Source organism: Octodon degus, unplaced genomic scaffold, assembly GCF_000260255.1.
Source record: "Octodon degus isolate 3935 unplaced genomic scaffold, OctDeg1.0 scaffold00026, whole genome shotgun sequence".
Classification (NCBI taxonomy): domain Eukaryota; kingdom Metazoa; phylum Chordata; class Mammalia; order Rodentia; family Octodontidae; genus Octodon; species Octodon degus.
In genome coordinates this window covers 17,685,575-17,700,939 of record NW_004524602.1, presented here as the reverse complement: position 1 = coordinate 17,700,939, position 15,365 = coordinate 17,685,575, and the positions used below count along the sequence as shown (strand labels likewise).

Sequence of the window (15,365 nt, the reverse complement as noted above, 5' to 3'; positions counted from 1 at the left end):
CCACCCTGAAGGCTTTCTGTTGGCCAAGGACACTGTCTTGCACCTGCTCCTTTAGGTCACTGCTCCACATGCGTCAGAACAGTGCTGTTCAGACCAAAGGCTCATGCTGGGCCTGGTTTCTTATTCCCTACCATCTGCCCAAGGCCCTGACCAGCAGATCGGTTCCGAGGGAGCCTTTTCTCCCATAAGAGTTTCACCCTGAGCCTGGGGCTGCATCCTCCAGTGTCTCCTTTCTTCCTTCCAGGGACCTGGGACCAGAGCACCACTCTCCAACCCAGGAAAATGGATCTTCTCTCCCAGGTTGCATGGACACTGAGCTAAGTTACAAGGTTTACCATTTGTCTCACTTGACCAGAACTTGAACAGAGATGCCAAGGGTCACAAGTGGGGTGTGTGCAGGTCCAGCAGGCGGGAGTCACCCTCTCAAAGCCCAACATGAAAACACAGAGCCCAAGAGCTCTAAGCCAGTGGTGGCGAACCTGTGGCACACATGCCAGATCAGGCTGTTATCACTGCATGTGCTAAAAGGTTCGCCATCACTGTTCTTGGCTCAAGGGCAGTCCCCACTCACAGCTTTCTTGCTCTCAGCTGCAAAGATACCTCAGCAAGCCATGAGCCTAGGTCTTTGCTTCACTTTGGTGAATAAAAATGAACTGCTGTGAAATGCCCACAGCCACACCGTGTGTGGCTCACACTGAGAGCAGGGGCCTGCAAGCTGCTCCATGCAGCAGCCTCCACCTTGTGCTATTTTAGATGAAATGCTGCCCGCATATTTGCTTGTATTTCTTTTTTTTTGATTTCTTGGTCATGCAAAACTCTGTGCATGCAAGGATATTAAATAGTGCCAGGAGCAAGATTGTGTTTACCCTGATCCATTTTTTAAAAATGTCCTCTTAGTAACCCAAAATGCCTCTCAGTGACCCAAGAGAGCTCAGAGCTGCAAAGCCCAGGGGCTGGGGAAAGGACACACGTCACCTTGGAGGGGCAAAAGAGGACACACACCACCTTGGTGGGGCAAAAAAGGACACATGCCACCGTGGAGGGGCAGAGCCACAAGCACAGCCAAAGGACCCCAGCAGGTACACAATATAAATGCTTTATTGCTAGCACAGGCTTCTTCTTAAGTAAATTAAAAGAAATAAATCTTCATTTTCACATTCTATATTGCAGTTCAAAGAAAACTAGCTGGTTAATGGGCACGTCGGGGTGGATGCACTACGAGGGGAGACCAGGGCATTCGCGGAAGGGCTTGGAAAGCCGCTTCGGTCCAGGCATCAGGCTGCAGACCACGCTGCTGTTGGGAAATGACAGCAAGGAGAGACTTCTTTCAAACATCATGGATAAGCAAGGCTGAGAAACAGAAAAATGGCATAGGTAGCGAGCTGGAACTGCTAACCGCAGAAGGCTGAGAATGTTCCACACTCACTAGGTTATGCTTGGTACTTTTAAATACATGACCTTCATCTAGGTTAGAAACTGGCCGGAGAAAAGGACGCCACAGTGTGTCCACCAAGCAGGGACTCCATGGAGAGAAGGGAGGACAGTGAGCCTGGAGGGAAGGGAGGCCAGCCTGCTGCACACCGCTCCTCTGCAGGCCCGGGCTGCTGGGCAGAGGACCCCAGCCGGGGAGAAGGGCAGAGGAGCTGTGGTGGGGCGCGGGCCCTCGGCCCTTCTGGGTAGCTGCCCGCGGGCTTCAGGCATGTTATCTGCGTGGGTGATGGCTACTCCCGCGGGCCGGCCTGAGAGGGCGCTGTGGGTCCCAGCTGTAGCCGTGATTCCCTGCACAGGGACTGGCGACCAGTGCTGGACATGGGGTTATTTCTGGGAAGCACCCAGCCTCACCACCTTCTTGGGCCTACCTGGAGGGGCTTTTGGTAAGCTTGCAAAGGGTCTCATCTGTGTACAAAAGTGCCATCCGCCCAGAAAGTGTGCATGCGTGTGCACACACAAACACGGGCAAACGCTGCCACAAGCTCTGAAGCTGCAGCGCCTGCGCGACGACCTGTCCTCTCCATTTCCTGCCCTTCTGCTCCCATCATTGACAGACTTAAGGGAACCAGAGTGGGTCAGGAGCCTCCCAAGTTCTTACTGCTTAGAACATCCTCGGGGTACCAGCTTCTGGCAGTTTCGGTCTGGTCTCCTCTAACTAAAACCAGTTCATGTTTTTCTTTGAAGAAATGGCTAACATGAAATGGTAATTTGGCTGCAAAGCTTTGGAAAATTGTTCCCGGCCCAAACATCTGTCCCAAATGAGCTCCGCTGAGATTTCCTGGGAGGAGAAGCGGGCTGGTGACGGGAAAATGGGGAGGAGAAGAACGAGGACAGTGCGAAGGCCACCTGTCCTGGCCAGGGAATTAGCGACAAACCCTCGTGCAGCCCTGGCCCCGCCCTGCCCTCGGGGAGTGGAGCTCCTCCCCATATTGGGCCTCACCAGGTGACCCTGTCCAGAGGAGCACAGAACCCTGGCCCCGGCCCGCGCTGTGCCCGCATCTCAACCTGAAGGCCACAGCCCCCCTCGTCTTCCCCAGGGCAGAAGCAGGGGTGCCCCCACCACTTTCACCTTGCTCCTGCCTCCTAGGAGTTCTTCTGCGGAATCTTGACGGTGACCGTCTTAACTTCCGAGTACTCGCGTAGGCCCAGCTCTCCCCTGAAACACAGGAACAGGCAGCTGGGACGCCCATGTGGGAGTCCTCAGAGGTGCAGGTTGCCCCCAGGAAGTGCAGGCCTTGGACAGGCAAAGCTGCCCTCAGCGGGCCTTCGTCCACCACTGCAGGAGCAGCCACCAGGCAGGACAGTGGCAGGACCGTGCATCTTCACAGCGCTGTGTGACTGCCAGCCGCTACCCCTCCCAGCTACCAGGGTGCCGGCCTGGGGGAGCCGAGCCAGAGGCGCCCAGGGCAGGCCAGGACTGGTGTCAGCACCTGGGCCACCCACAGCCGGCTGGTTCCGTCCGAGGAGCCACGCAGCTGCGCCCTGGGTCAGAGCTTGTGCTTCATGCCCCCCGCTATGGGGTGGCTCCGTCCCTGTCATGAGCCACAAGAGCTGGTTGCTGCCACTGCGGGAATGACTGGGTCCCAGGCTGGGCCCTAGAAGTCAGTCTTGGGTGCGCTGTCCAGGGTCAGGGAAAGACTTCGGAAGCACAAGAGCTGACTAGGAAGCAACTGGGAACTGTGCACTCTCCCGAGGCTGCCCTTGCCGCTTCTTCTCTGGGATCTGCCGGTCAGTCGTCAAACACTTGCTGAGCTATCTCTAGGCAGCAGGGACCTTGGCTCGGAGTGGTGGCGCTAGCCCGCCGGCCCCAGCCTCCTCGGAGCTTGCGGCTGCACATGGCCGGGCCTGCTGGCCTTACCGGCCGTCCGCCCTCCTGCTCTGTTCTCCTCCCTTCGCCTCATTCCCGCTGCTTTGCCTCCCTCCCCACTCATCGTAAAATTAAGCATGTCCAATTCCCTTTGAGAGGCTCCATGCCTCTGCTGGGCGGGCTTCCTGTAAGCTGACAAGGCCCAAGGGACACGGAGGGCCACAGCCGGGTGGCAGGTCGCCCCGTCCTACGGGAGCCCTCATTAACTCCGTGCAGCAGCCCGCAGCCCTTGGAGGCCAGCACAGCCCTGGCTCACCAGACATCTGCCTGCCTGTGGGTAGCCCCTGCCGCTCCCCCAGGACTCTGAGCACCTCTGTCTGGAGCACGGTCCCCCCTCCGCACTTCCTGGCGTGTGCGTGCAAGTGCTGGGGCACACCCTGGACGCCCTCGCCTCCCACTTGGACCTCTGGGCTCTGAGAACCGTGAGCAAGTCCGCAGGCATGCGGGAAGGACTAGGAGCCAGGCTGGCTCGGGTTCCGGTCAGGGCCAGGCCAGGAGCTCACGCTGCCCATGCGCCAGGCACCCAGGGGCCCCCGGGAGGCGCCTCGGAGCAGCAAGGGGTGTAGAGTCACCCAGGGCGGCCCGCCATCCTGAAGCTCTGCAAACGCAAGTCAGAACCCACGAAACTGTGGTGACTCCTCTCCGCAGGCCCGGGGGTGGGTGGGGGAAGGGGGGAGTCAGGGGCAGAGGGGCACCTGGAGCACGCTCTGAGAAGCCCCGCGCCAGGGCCCGAAGCCATGAGGTGCGCACGTCCCAGCTCTCCGCCGCAAACCTGTCCACCCTGTTTAGTTCGGAGCCACACGGAGGCCCACGATTAACAAGGAAAAGCTTCGCAGCACGAAGGCCAGCACCAGGTCGCAGATGCGCCTCTGTGTGTGGTCACTTGGACAGATTCGCAGCGCGGGGGGCAAGGGGACACGTAGAAGCTGGCCCTCCTGCTCCTGGGCAGAGCAGGCTGTGGTCCCTGTGGTGGGCCAGGCAGCGCACGCCTCGGACTAAGGAAATGCTGGGCTTGAGGAGTGCCCAGCAAGCTGCCGCAGGAATCGCTTGGACTCGCCCAAACCAAGCAGGGGTCTCTGCTGAGGGGATTTATTTCCTGCGCTTTCACTTGGCTCACAGTGGCGTTTCTCAGAATGAGGCCCTCAGACCACCTGCATCCAAGGCCTTCCAGAAGCTTGTTAAACATGCAGATCCTGGGCCCTCGCCCAATTCTGCTAAGCAGGGCCTCTAAAACGGGCTTCCCAGATGAGCATGCTTGACACCCCACTGCGGGCTGCGCACCACACGCACACACACCCCTCAGCTGTGAGTGCCCCGTCACACGCCCATTTGCAAAGCCTGTGTCCCTGGTCCCTACAATGCTAAGCTCACAGTGTCCCTGGCCTTGTCTGTGGCACGCACTGCCCAGCTTGTGCTTCACCCCTGGTCATCGCAGGGCACTGACATGGGAAAGGGTGGCAAAAGAGGAATCCTGGCTGGGCAAGCAGAGCCCGAAAAGCCGGGCTGGGTCTCCGAAGCGCAGAGGGAGGAGCCAGCCCACCAGGTGCAGCACAGGCTGCAGGACTCAGGAAGCAGGGCTCCCTGAATGGGACCTGGACCCACCATCCACAGAGCAGCTCACTCTTTAGGAGGAAGAGGGGGAGGAGGAGAGAGAAAGAGGGGAGAAGGGGGAGGAGGAAGAAAGAAGGAGGAGCAAAAGGGGGAGGAGAGAAGGGGGAGGAGGAGGAGGAGGAAGAGGAGGAGGAGGAAGGGGAACGAGAGAAGAGGAGGAGGAGAAGAGGAGGAAGAGGAAGAGGAGAGGAGGAGGGGGAGGGGAGAAGGGGAGGAAGAGGAGGAGGAGGAAAGGGAACTGGAGAAGGGGGAGGAGGAGGGGAAGAGGAGGAAGAAGAGGGGAAGAGGACAAGGAGGAAGAGGAGGAGAAGGAGGAGGAGGAAAAGGAGGAAGGGGCAGGAGGAGAAAGGAAGAGGGGAGAAGGGAGAGGAGGAGGGGGAAGAGGAGGAAGAAGAGGGGAGGAGGAGGACGAGGAGGGGAAGAGGAGGAAGAAGAGGGGGAAGAGGAGGACGAGGAGGGGAAGAGGAGGAAGAAGAGGGGGAGGAGGAAGAAGAGGAGGGGAAGAGGAGGGGAAGAGGAGGAGGAGATGGCAGAGAAGGAAGAAAGTCTTTCAAGGTTGGAGGGTGACAAAGTTGCAGTTGGGGAAGAAAGCAGAAAGGCGCTGGGTGAGCAGTAAGGATGGTGCAGTGAGCCTACAGCCTCGGGCACCTTCGCTGGTCTTTTTCTACCCCCAGGGTTACAGCGTTAAGTGGTGACAGCTTCAAGGCTCAGAGCAGTTTGGAGAATCACACTGCTCAGATATGAGGCGTGGCGCTTGTACCTGTGCAACCTTGGACAAATAACTCAATCTCCCAGAGCCTCCGTGTTCTCATCTGCAAGATGGACGCATTCACAACACCTGGCAGGGTTATCATCAAGACTGCAGGCTGTCCGGCAGCGTCCAGCAGGCCTTCTGAGGGGGTCAGCTGCTGTCTCTGAGATGCGACTTAAACCCAACGTTTCCACCCACCTCTCCAAGAAGTCCCTCTGCTAATCCTATGCCCTAACTTCAGCCTCGATCTCAAAAGAGCCCTCGGGGCCTGAGCTAGCGACCCACAGGGCGGTACGCTGAGCAGGCCTGGCCGTGCACACTAAGGCCTGGGACACTCAGGATTGGCGGCAAAGTGCAGAGCGCACAGGTGGGGAGTCGTTGGGGGTGAAAACAGGCCAGAGGACTCCAGAATTTAGGTAAAGCCTCTTCCTTTTGGAGTCTTGGGCAAAGGCCTCAGACGCTGTGAGGCGAGCCAGTGGCAGAGGCCACGCCCGGCCCTGGCTGGCGGCGTGGGCTTCCTCCTCCTCCAGCTCGGAATGGCATTTCCTCTGTGATGCCTTCCCTCACCCCGTCAGACAACTCCGATGGATTCCTGCCTCCATATTTATAAGATTTTGGGTCTACGCTCCTTAGCGACTCCTACTACATGACGCTACTGGTGTACTAACTTCTCTCTGCCTCCACTCAGTGTCAGGCAGCTTGTTCTACACGTGGCTGCTACGCGCTTACAGCAGCGCGCTCACCGAAGGCTCCTGAGGAAGTAGAGTGACGTGGGATGAGGAAGAGGGTGAGTGTGAGCAGGGAGGGAGAAGACCAATCCAGGCGCATGCACAGCACCGTGTGGGCCGCTGCCTGCTGATTTCCGCTGGCCTACTGAAGGGAGCAGTTAATGCTCAAACTTTTTTCTTCTCCTTTTCAGTTTCTTCTTATTTATTTACCAATTTTGCATGTTTGTATCTGGTAATCCAAACTAATTTGAAGACATTATGCAATATATCAATCATTGTCAAATTCCTATTATTTTGTTTAGTGAAATTCTGTATCATTTCTTTCTTTTTCTTTCTTTCTTTCTTTTTCTTTTTTTTACTATTTTGTATTCTCTTCTTTTTTTAAAAGTGGACGTGAGAGAGCAGCGCTCGGCCGTGCCGCCTGCAGCCGCGCCCTCCGCAGACAGCAGCAGCTGGGTACTCACATTTCTCTCCCGCTCCCAGACATCTTGAAGCCCCCGAAGGGGCTCTGGGCGTTGAGGGCATTGTAGCAATTGATCCTGAAAGAAGAAGATAGGCCGTGTTGTTAGTACACACTCGACCTGCACAGAGACAACCGAAGCAGCACGCTACCGCTTTCGAGTTTTACTTTCAGTTGCTTTTCTCCAAATGAGCAAACTGCAGGCTAAACCCTGCCGTGATACCTGGTCTGGGTGACTCAGGCCTTCCTTGTCCTTAGAGGTATGTATGGAACCCCGGGCCCCAAGGACTACCATGCCCTGCTGTAGTTTGGATGTGCTTTGTCCCCAAGGCTCGCGTGCGCCAAGCAGGGGTGGCAGTGTTGGGGGATTGTGTGGGCCAGACTGGGAGTCCTCAGGCCACCGGGACGGCTGCGCTCCAGCCTCAAGCTCTCCCCCATGGGCCTGCGGCCCAGGATCCCTCTCTGGCCTGGTGCTTGAGGACGCCACCGCTTCTTCCCCTTGTGCTCCCTCAATTCTATCCCTCACAAAGCGGCGGAGCCACGGGCCCCTGCTGTGGACTCACAGCCACCAAAGTTGTGAGCTGTGAGCGGCAGAAAACTTTACCAAGTAAGCCCAACTCTAGAGATCTGCCACAGGAATGGAACAGGAGCCAGTACGAGACTCTGGCACCCGCGGAGTCTGCCAGGGCCAGGAAAGCAAGGCTGCTTCTGTTCTTACCATACAGTCCCAGCCTGCATTGCAGAAGAAACCGTGAGAGCCTTGTTGATGTCGTTAGTGAAGACGGCGGCCACAAGCCCGAAGTCCGTGCTGTTGGCTCTTTCAATGACTTCATCCATCGTCTTGAACCTCAGAATCTCCTGAACGGGACCAAAGATCTACAACAGGACAGCGGGACTCAGAGGGGCTGCTCTGCCGTTTCTGCCTCTGCTCTCCCCCTAAAGCAAGTGTACTTGGCCTTGGCGTCTGAGGTCAGCAGCCCCAGAGTGCCACGTATTCAGACCTCCCTGGAGTGAGATCTTGTGAGCCTCACGTCAGCATCCACACGCGCCAGCTTGTCCAGCATCACCTCCCGCCCCGTGTGTACAAAGCGTGTGTTCTTTAGGCATAGGAGAGAAAGTGGCTTCCCCCCGACCCCAAACACCACTCGTGACCACGATAAACACGCTCCTGCCTCTCATGCGCCAGACACAAGGCTGCGTGTGTATTCTCTCTCCCACCCAACCTCCTTGTGGCTCGTATTTTTGAGAACTGCTGTTGGCAGCGCACCATGGAGACCCTGCCTGGCCATTTGGGTTGTTCTGTCAGTTAGCAGCAATCAAAGTCACACAGACGACGCCCCCAACCTCCCACTGTAGCTCACGGGGTTTGGGTTTAACTTTGTCCTTGAAACTGGGCCTCCCTAGCTGTAGCCTTAGTTATTGCTCTCACGGAATGAACGCGTGTAAAATACTCAGAGCTAAAATCCTGACGTGGTCTGCTAGGCTCACTCCGGAAACCACCCCAAGAAAGTCGCAGCTTCTGTCGGAATGCGGTATGTGGTACCTCCTCCTTGGCAATCCTCATGTCGTCTGTGACGTTGGAAAACACGGTGGGTTCAATGAAAAAGCCCTTCCGGCCCAGGCCCTTGCCGCCACACTCCAGTTTGGCGCCCTCGGCCACGCCGCTCTGGATGAGCTCCAGAACCCGGTTATACTGCTTCTTGTCGATCTATAGGAGGAATGACGCCACAGGAGAGGCCACAAGCAGCCGCCCCGCTGCAGACGGACGCGCATGCGCTCTCAGCACCCTCTCCGTTAGGACTGTGTTTTTAAATTGTACTATATAGTTGCAATTCACCACAGTCACACCTTAGGAAGCTGGTACTGACCGATGGGTCAGCTGTGAAGACGGCAGCTCTACAGAGTGCCTTGATGTGCACGGGGGCTCCCGGAGAGGGCACTGCCCCGGCGGCCGCTGCTAATCTGAAGCGCCAGGTGAAATTTTAGGGGACATTTCCGAGTGATGGGGACACTGGCTAATTTATCATTCACAGCTTGTAAGAGGAAACTCCAACTTCTATATGTGAATGAGTAATCTAGCAAGCTGTGATGAAAAAGTGCATCAGCTATCACAGTCCTGTTTTGATAGCGTCACATACCAAATCCACGGGGTTTATTGTTAAAGTGATTGCTTTAGAGATAATTAAGCTTACAGAGCGAGGACCAGCTTCCTAGTCCAAAATATAAAGACAGTGTCTCCCCTGCCCCAAACTAAGAACTATCTTTAATTCAGTTATTATGGTAAATAACACAGAAGCCTACGCTCAGCCCAGAGTGAGCTCGGCTAGAACATCCGTCTTCAGCGCTGGGCAGACGCCTTCCTGCAGAGGAAGACCCGCCGGGGGACCGGTCGGGGCGGCCCTCACGCCCCTTTACAGACACTGGGACTCCCAGTTCACTTGGGAGTGCATTGCCACCGCTGCGGGGAGCCCCAGAGGAGAGGCCCTGCGCAGTGAGTGCAGAACCCCGAGCTAAGGGGACTCCCCTTGGGCCAGGGCGGCGTGGAGAAACGGTCCCTGCCTCAGGTGCCACCCGTGGTGAGGACCGGGCCTGGGTTCGGGGTCAAGATCTGTCTCTCAGACGCCAGGCCACGCCCATAAGCTCAAAGCAGCCCTACTCAGCCCTGGACTCCTGGCGGGTCAGAGATGAAAGGCAGCCTAAGAAGAGGGTGGTGTCCCTGGCCCAGAAGGAAGCGGGTGGGCGAGGAGGAGGCGCCCGAGGCCGCGCGGGCCACGGACGCAGGGGCAGAGGGGTGCGGGCCTGCCTACCTGCGGGCCCTGCTCGGTGGCGGGGTCGAAGGGACTCCCCACGATGCGCCGCTTGGCGCGCTCCACGCTCCTCCGCACGAACTCCTCGTAGACCGGCTCCTCCACGAAGATGCGCGAGCCGGCCGTGCAGCACTGGCCCTGGTTGAAGAACACGCCCTGGTGCGCCTGCTCCACCGCGTAGTCCACTGCAAAAGGAGACGGCCGTGTCCACCAGCCCGGCGCTGCCCCCCTGCCCGCAGCCCAGGTGTCGCCAGTTGTCACCCCAGGGCACAGCAGCAGCAGACAGCTCCCGGCTTGGGTCTAGATCAAGCAGACCCTAACATTATTTGTGACGCAAATGGGGCTCATTCCACTCCCTGAGTCCCTTTCTTGTGCTATAAACAGCGAGATGGACTCTGCCGCCCACAGAGCAGTCCCCAATGCCACTCTGCAGAGCGACCAGCCAGGTAATGGCTCACCCCCGCCAGCTGACCAGGCACCAGGAGGGGCAAGGAGAGGGAGAAAGGAAGGCCCGGAGTTGGCTCTCTGCCCTCAGGAATATGAGCTGACAGCTCGCCAGAGCTTTCCAATTTAAAAACAAAACGGAAATCAATATATTTATTAATGTACAATTTTGGGTTTTGCCTTGGTGTAATGTTTAGACAGGTCAGCACATATCTAGGTATGCCCGGCCTGTGGCCGCCAATGTACAGCCCTAACCTGGGGCTCCTGTGGGCTCATGAGTGCTTTGGTCGTTAGGCCGTGCGTCTGTGCAGACTGCGCTTAGCCCGTGTGCAGGCGGAATCGTACAAGAGCAGTGGCATTGTTTTCCTCTCGCCTCTTACAGCCTACACTTAAGTCATCACCGCCAGCGAGGGCTGTGCCGCCATGTGGGGCTTGGCTGCTGGGTGCGCCAGGGCCTGGGCAGGAGCAGTGCAGTGCCTGCTGCTCCCAGAGACCGGGCTCAGGAGACCCGACCTTGACAACCAGTGTGAGGCCAAGGCGGAGCTCTGCAGATCCATGCTGGGGCCTCGATTCGAGCCATCTGCTTTCTGTCTTCCGACCTCTGCTTCGGCGGAGCTGGGAAAGCAGCTCGACTGGGGGGAGGATGTGAGAAGACACCCACGACTGGATGGGATCTTGGAATTTCATCCCCGGAGAGCTTTCCAAAGCTGAAAGCCACACCTGTCCAGCAGAGAGCAGGTGGCCTCCCTGCTACAGATGTGGGCTTCCTAGGGTACTTCCCTGAGCTTCCGTGAAGTCCTTCAGGTGAGGGCCATCCCCACGAGGGGGCCTGGGTGTGCTCTGTGCTCACCAGAGGTTCTGTGAGTAACAGGCAGGGCTGGGGCGGCTGGGTGTGTGGAAACGGTGGCCGGGCTGGTGGGTGGGAAGTGTGTGTAGCGGCCTAGCGCTAGCAGGCCCACTAAGAATCTAGCCTTCGTGAGCCTAGCCGCAGGATCTGCATCTGCTGCCTGAGGCTTGACTTCTGCTGTCCAGCTCTGCAGTGTCACAGAGCCAAAGTGGCCCACCAGCATCTAGAGGCCCCTTCCTCAACAGGAGGCTGTTTTCTCTCAGAAAGATGTCTTGATTGCCCTTATTATCAAAGAGATCTTGTCTGATCAAGAGTGAGACACACCAGTGCTCAAGAAGCTGAGGCAGGGCTGAGAAGATAACTAAGCGCCTGCCTGGCAAGTGCAAGGACCGGAGCTCAATCCCCAGTACTGCATGCCGTGCTGGCCCTGGAACCTGGAGTGGTGGCGCACACCTGTAATCCCAGCCCTGGGAGGCTGAGACAGGAGGAACTCTGTGAGTTCAAGTTCAGGTTGGGCTCCATAGTGAGTTCAAGGTCAGACTTACCTATATAGTGAGACCTTATCTGAACAAACCAACCAACCAACAAAAACCCCAGCCAGGATTAGCGTGCTGGGACGCACACGCGATCTGCGGCTCACTTACGGTCTGCATCTGCAAAGATAATATTGGGACTTTTGCCTCCAAGTTCCAGAGTTACTCTCTTCAAGTTGCTCCTCCCAGCTGCCTCTTGGATGAGCTTTCCAACCTGGGGGGAGGAGGGAGGAGAGGTTAGCACAGCTCACAGCTGAGCAGTGGCGGCCGGAGCCGGTGCAGGGCAACCGCGAGAGGCGGCCGTCACGGATGCTAGACGGCAAAGGCCCCAGGGACCACTCGGGGGGCCGGCGCGCACAGGTGGTCGAGGCGTCCAGCGGCGTCTGCAGTGCAGCGGCCCAGGGACACGCTGGTTTCCTGATGGAAGGCCCAGGGAGTGGAGTTAAGCCTGGAATCTCGATGACCAGATTTCCTGAAGGATGCGTGGCAAACAGCATGGGCAGCGATCCATCAATGCACTGTGGCCTGCGGCTTGGAACAGCAGCCTCCACAGTGCCACCAGCCAGCCCACCGGAAAGATAATCGAGGGCAAAGTGAGGGTCCACGCAGCTCCAAAGTGGCAGCTGGTGGGGGTCTCCAAAGGGACACATTTTGAGATCAGTGTCACACTGCATCCTGGCCCGAGGTTGCAGAGAAAGGACTCTATACAAGAGAACCTGGCTCTGTTTGAGTCCCACTGTAAACTACTGTTCAGAAAGAAGCCAGTAAGACGAGGAGGTGGGTCTGGAGAAAGCCTCATGAGCAGTGGACTCGGAGTGCGGAGGTAGACACTGCCTCCACAGCACCGTGTAGTGCTGAGCATGGGCAGGAGACACCCCGGCTGCCGGCTCCCTCCAGCTCAGTCTCAGTAGGAAAGAGCTCCCCAGGGGGACGCCCTGCCCGGCTCCCGTACAGCCCACGGCCAGTGGCAGTGGCATAAAGGCCGGGGCCTGCAGCCCTGCAGGGACCACCTTGAGGGCCCTGTGTGCTCCAGCTCGGCCCTAACCTGAGTCACACACTGTCAGCCAAATCTTCTTTTTGTGCCCCAAACCGATTTGAAATAGTAGAGACATCACCTCTGCTCAGCACAAGTCACTGTCACAGAATTTCAGTTACACAACTTGTATCATTGTGAGACACAGGCATGCTTAGTGGAAGTGCCCCAGGACGCTGGCTACACCCTCTGGGGCTGGCAGAGCCAGCCTTCGGTCCCCTTAGCCCTGCTCGCTGACGCACACCACACACGCTGCAGGCTGACACTCTACCATGGGCAGTGTTGTTCTGTGGCTTATCTCAGGGCCCCGGTAACTGTACAACAGCCTCGCCCCACCTGTGATTTTCAAAGGATACCTAACCACAACCTTTCCTGAATCAGTGCTCTGCCAGCCTTTCTTTAGAAGCCAAACCAATGCGACACGCTGTAAGGTAAATGTCGGCTGAGTGACATCTTTTTCCTCCTTTCTGGAAGGAAGAACAGCTGCTGCTGTTCCCCCAAGAGCACGGGAAGCATTTGAAGGTGGGAAATCTGCTCCCTGTGGCCTCAGAATGGGGACAAGTGTGAAGGCCCCAGTGTCCACAGTCTCCTCACTCAGCACCTTCTAAGTCCCTCTGAGCACCGGGTGTAGTGCTGAGCTTAGTCCCAGCCAACGAGGGACACACAGCTGACAGGACTTGCACGCAACCCCGGCACGAGCTCAGCAGTATGGCAGGCTTTGCAGTCCACTTAGATAAAAACTGGTTCTAATTTAATGTCAGGTCCGAACAGATTAAATTCTTTTCTGCGGTTCCTTGCTGTGGCCCAGAGGCAGTTGTCCTGACCCTCACCGGCAGACGTGGAGCAGAATGTGACCATGCCCCCTAGCTACGGGGCCATGCACCATGCGCCTCCTCCCGGACCCTGGCTCCCAGGCCCAGCTCTGTTTGGGAAGCAAATTACTACTCAGGGCCCTTCCCCAAGTGCAGACGGCGGGGCAGCGGCCTAAGCGGGAAGCAGACCTCATCATTGTCACTGGAAGGGGCACAGATTTTGCCCCACCTTAGGAAGTCTCAACGCATCTGAAAGCAAAGCATCCAGGAAGAACTAGTTCCCGGCAGACCGGAACTAGTTAAGAGTGCATAAGCCAAGCGCAGGCAAAGCGCACAGAGTGCCCGGACCCCAGGCCAGGATTTCCAAAGTCAAGATCAGTGGGATTACAAACTCTACGAAGGCGCTATACAGCAAAGGCTGGGCTTGATCCGCTTCCCCGATGCAAAGCCTAGGTGTGGGTTCTTGGGGCGTGTGATGCGTGGGCCACGTTTAGCCCTTCCTGTAAGCAGAAGGTAGGAGAGCACGCTGGGCAGAGGAGGCCTACAGACCACGCGGACAGGCGCAAGCATGAGACGCTGCCTATTCTGGTAAACAGGCAATTTGTAAGACAAACCAGATAAGTACACAGTTTGAAAGACAAAACCCTGTAAGTGGGTGCAGAGGCCCAGTTTTGAGTTTATCACCTTTTTTTTCAGTCAGAAATGGTTTCCCACAGCATGCCTCCTAATCCTTCAGGCCACGGCTAACAACTGGCATGTTATAACCACATGAAGCTGACAGGCCACACTTTGACCCAGAGAATGCAGACGACCTGGGTACTCGACACTCTGGCTTGGCACTCTGGGCTTCGGCCTGGGAAAGCCCTGAGCCCAGGCTCTTGGCAGCCTCAGCGCAGAGTGAAGGCCAAGCCACAAGGGTCCCCTTAGCATGCTGGTTAACTGCAGGCATTAAGAAGCGACAGGTGGGCTCCCCAGCCCTGCTCGCTCTGAGCCTGTCCGCAGTTCTCCCGTCTCACCTTCCACAGTCGTAGCTTTGCCCGAGAGCACCACCGCTGCGCAGCGTGGCAGGAACCCCAGCCTGCTGTAGCTTCCCCCCAGGGCTCCTTATCAGGGCAGGGGGCGCCCTTCCTCTCCCAGGCTGGCTTTCTGAACCCTGCACTCACAGCTCTGCCTGCGCACCCCGAACAGGCACGGGTGCTAAGCGTGGGCTCCCCCACACAGAAGGAAACTGGGCTAATTCTCAGCAGGGAGGCTGGCGCGGAGCAGCTCCGCCCTGCCCTCCTCTGAATGGGCTGCAAGATTGCTATCAGGAATATCTCTGGAAGAGCGGCCGGGCCCGGGCCCGTGTCCCAGCAGTCGTGCAATTTGGCCTTTGCAAGGAAAATCATTTGTTATACAAGACAAAAACAAACACAAACACAAAGGCCTTTTATGCCTTCCTATTCAGGGAAGCTGCTCCCAAGAGAAGTTTCTAAACTTGGGTATAATTTTTCTTTTTATTAATTTTCCAAATTACGGTACAGTCCTGCTCAGTGATAGGACAACTTTTAAATACAGAAAAATAAAAATAAGTCTCTAGTAGTGATCTCAGTGATACGATTGAAGATGCCTGCTTTCTGCAGTAGATATTCAAGTCTTAAACTAAATCCCAAGCTGACTGACTCCAGTTTCCCCTTTCCAGATTGTCACGGTTGTGCTTCCTGGCTCCAACTAGGATGAAAATAAAAATGCCAAACGTACACGAAGTGGGCATTTCTTGTCTTTCTGAGATACCTCCAAAAGGTCACAGGAATCTGTTCAGATTTCCACCAAAAGGTAACAGGGGTCCAGGGGTCCCTTACGGGGTCAGAGTTCCATTATCTAAGCAAAATGCTATCTGTGAAGTGAAGATCAGGAAAATCATCGTCAGCCCTGCGGGTGCTCCCAGCCTTCCTTCCTGAGCTCCGCATGCATCCTCCTCAGCCACAGGAGGCCCCTCCCC

General features: G+C 56.9%; 1 protein-coding gene across 2 annotated transcripts in view; it reads right to left on the bottom strand.

Moving 5' to 3' along the window:
- Positions 1–1,087: 1,087 nt before the first annotated feature.
- Aldh1a2 (aldehyde dehydrogenase 1 family member A2) overlaps positions 1,088–15,365 on the bottom strand; it is a 42,672-nt gene continuing 28,394 nt past the window's right edge. The window contains exons 6-12 of one of the 2 annotated variants that reach the window (XM_004628868.2): positions 11,651–11,753; positions 9,716–9,900; positions 8,452–8,616; positions 7,627–7,784; positions 6,913–6,987; positions 2,561–2,647; positions 1,088–1,294 (exon numbers count right to left, since the gene is read on the bottom strand). In XM_004628868.2, coding sequence (XP_004628925.1) covers positions 2,575–2,647; positions 6,913–6,987; positions 7,627–7,784; positions 8,452–8,616; positions 9,716–9,900; positions 11,651–11,753 — 759 coding nt within the window. In that variant the 3' untranslated portion in view covers positions 1,088–1,294; positions 2,561–2,574. Of the gene's footprint in view, positions 1,295–2,560; positions 2,648–6,912; positions 6,988–7,622; positions 7,785–8,451; positions 8,617–9,715; positions 9,901–11,650; positions 11,754–15,365 lie in introns of those variants that run through there. The other variant, XM_023712688.1, reaches the window with a different exon arrangement.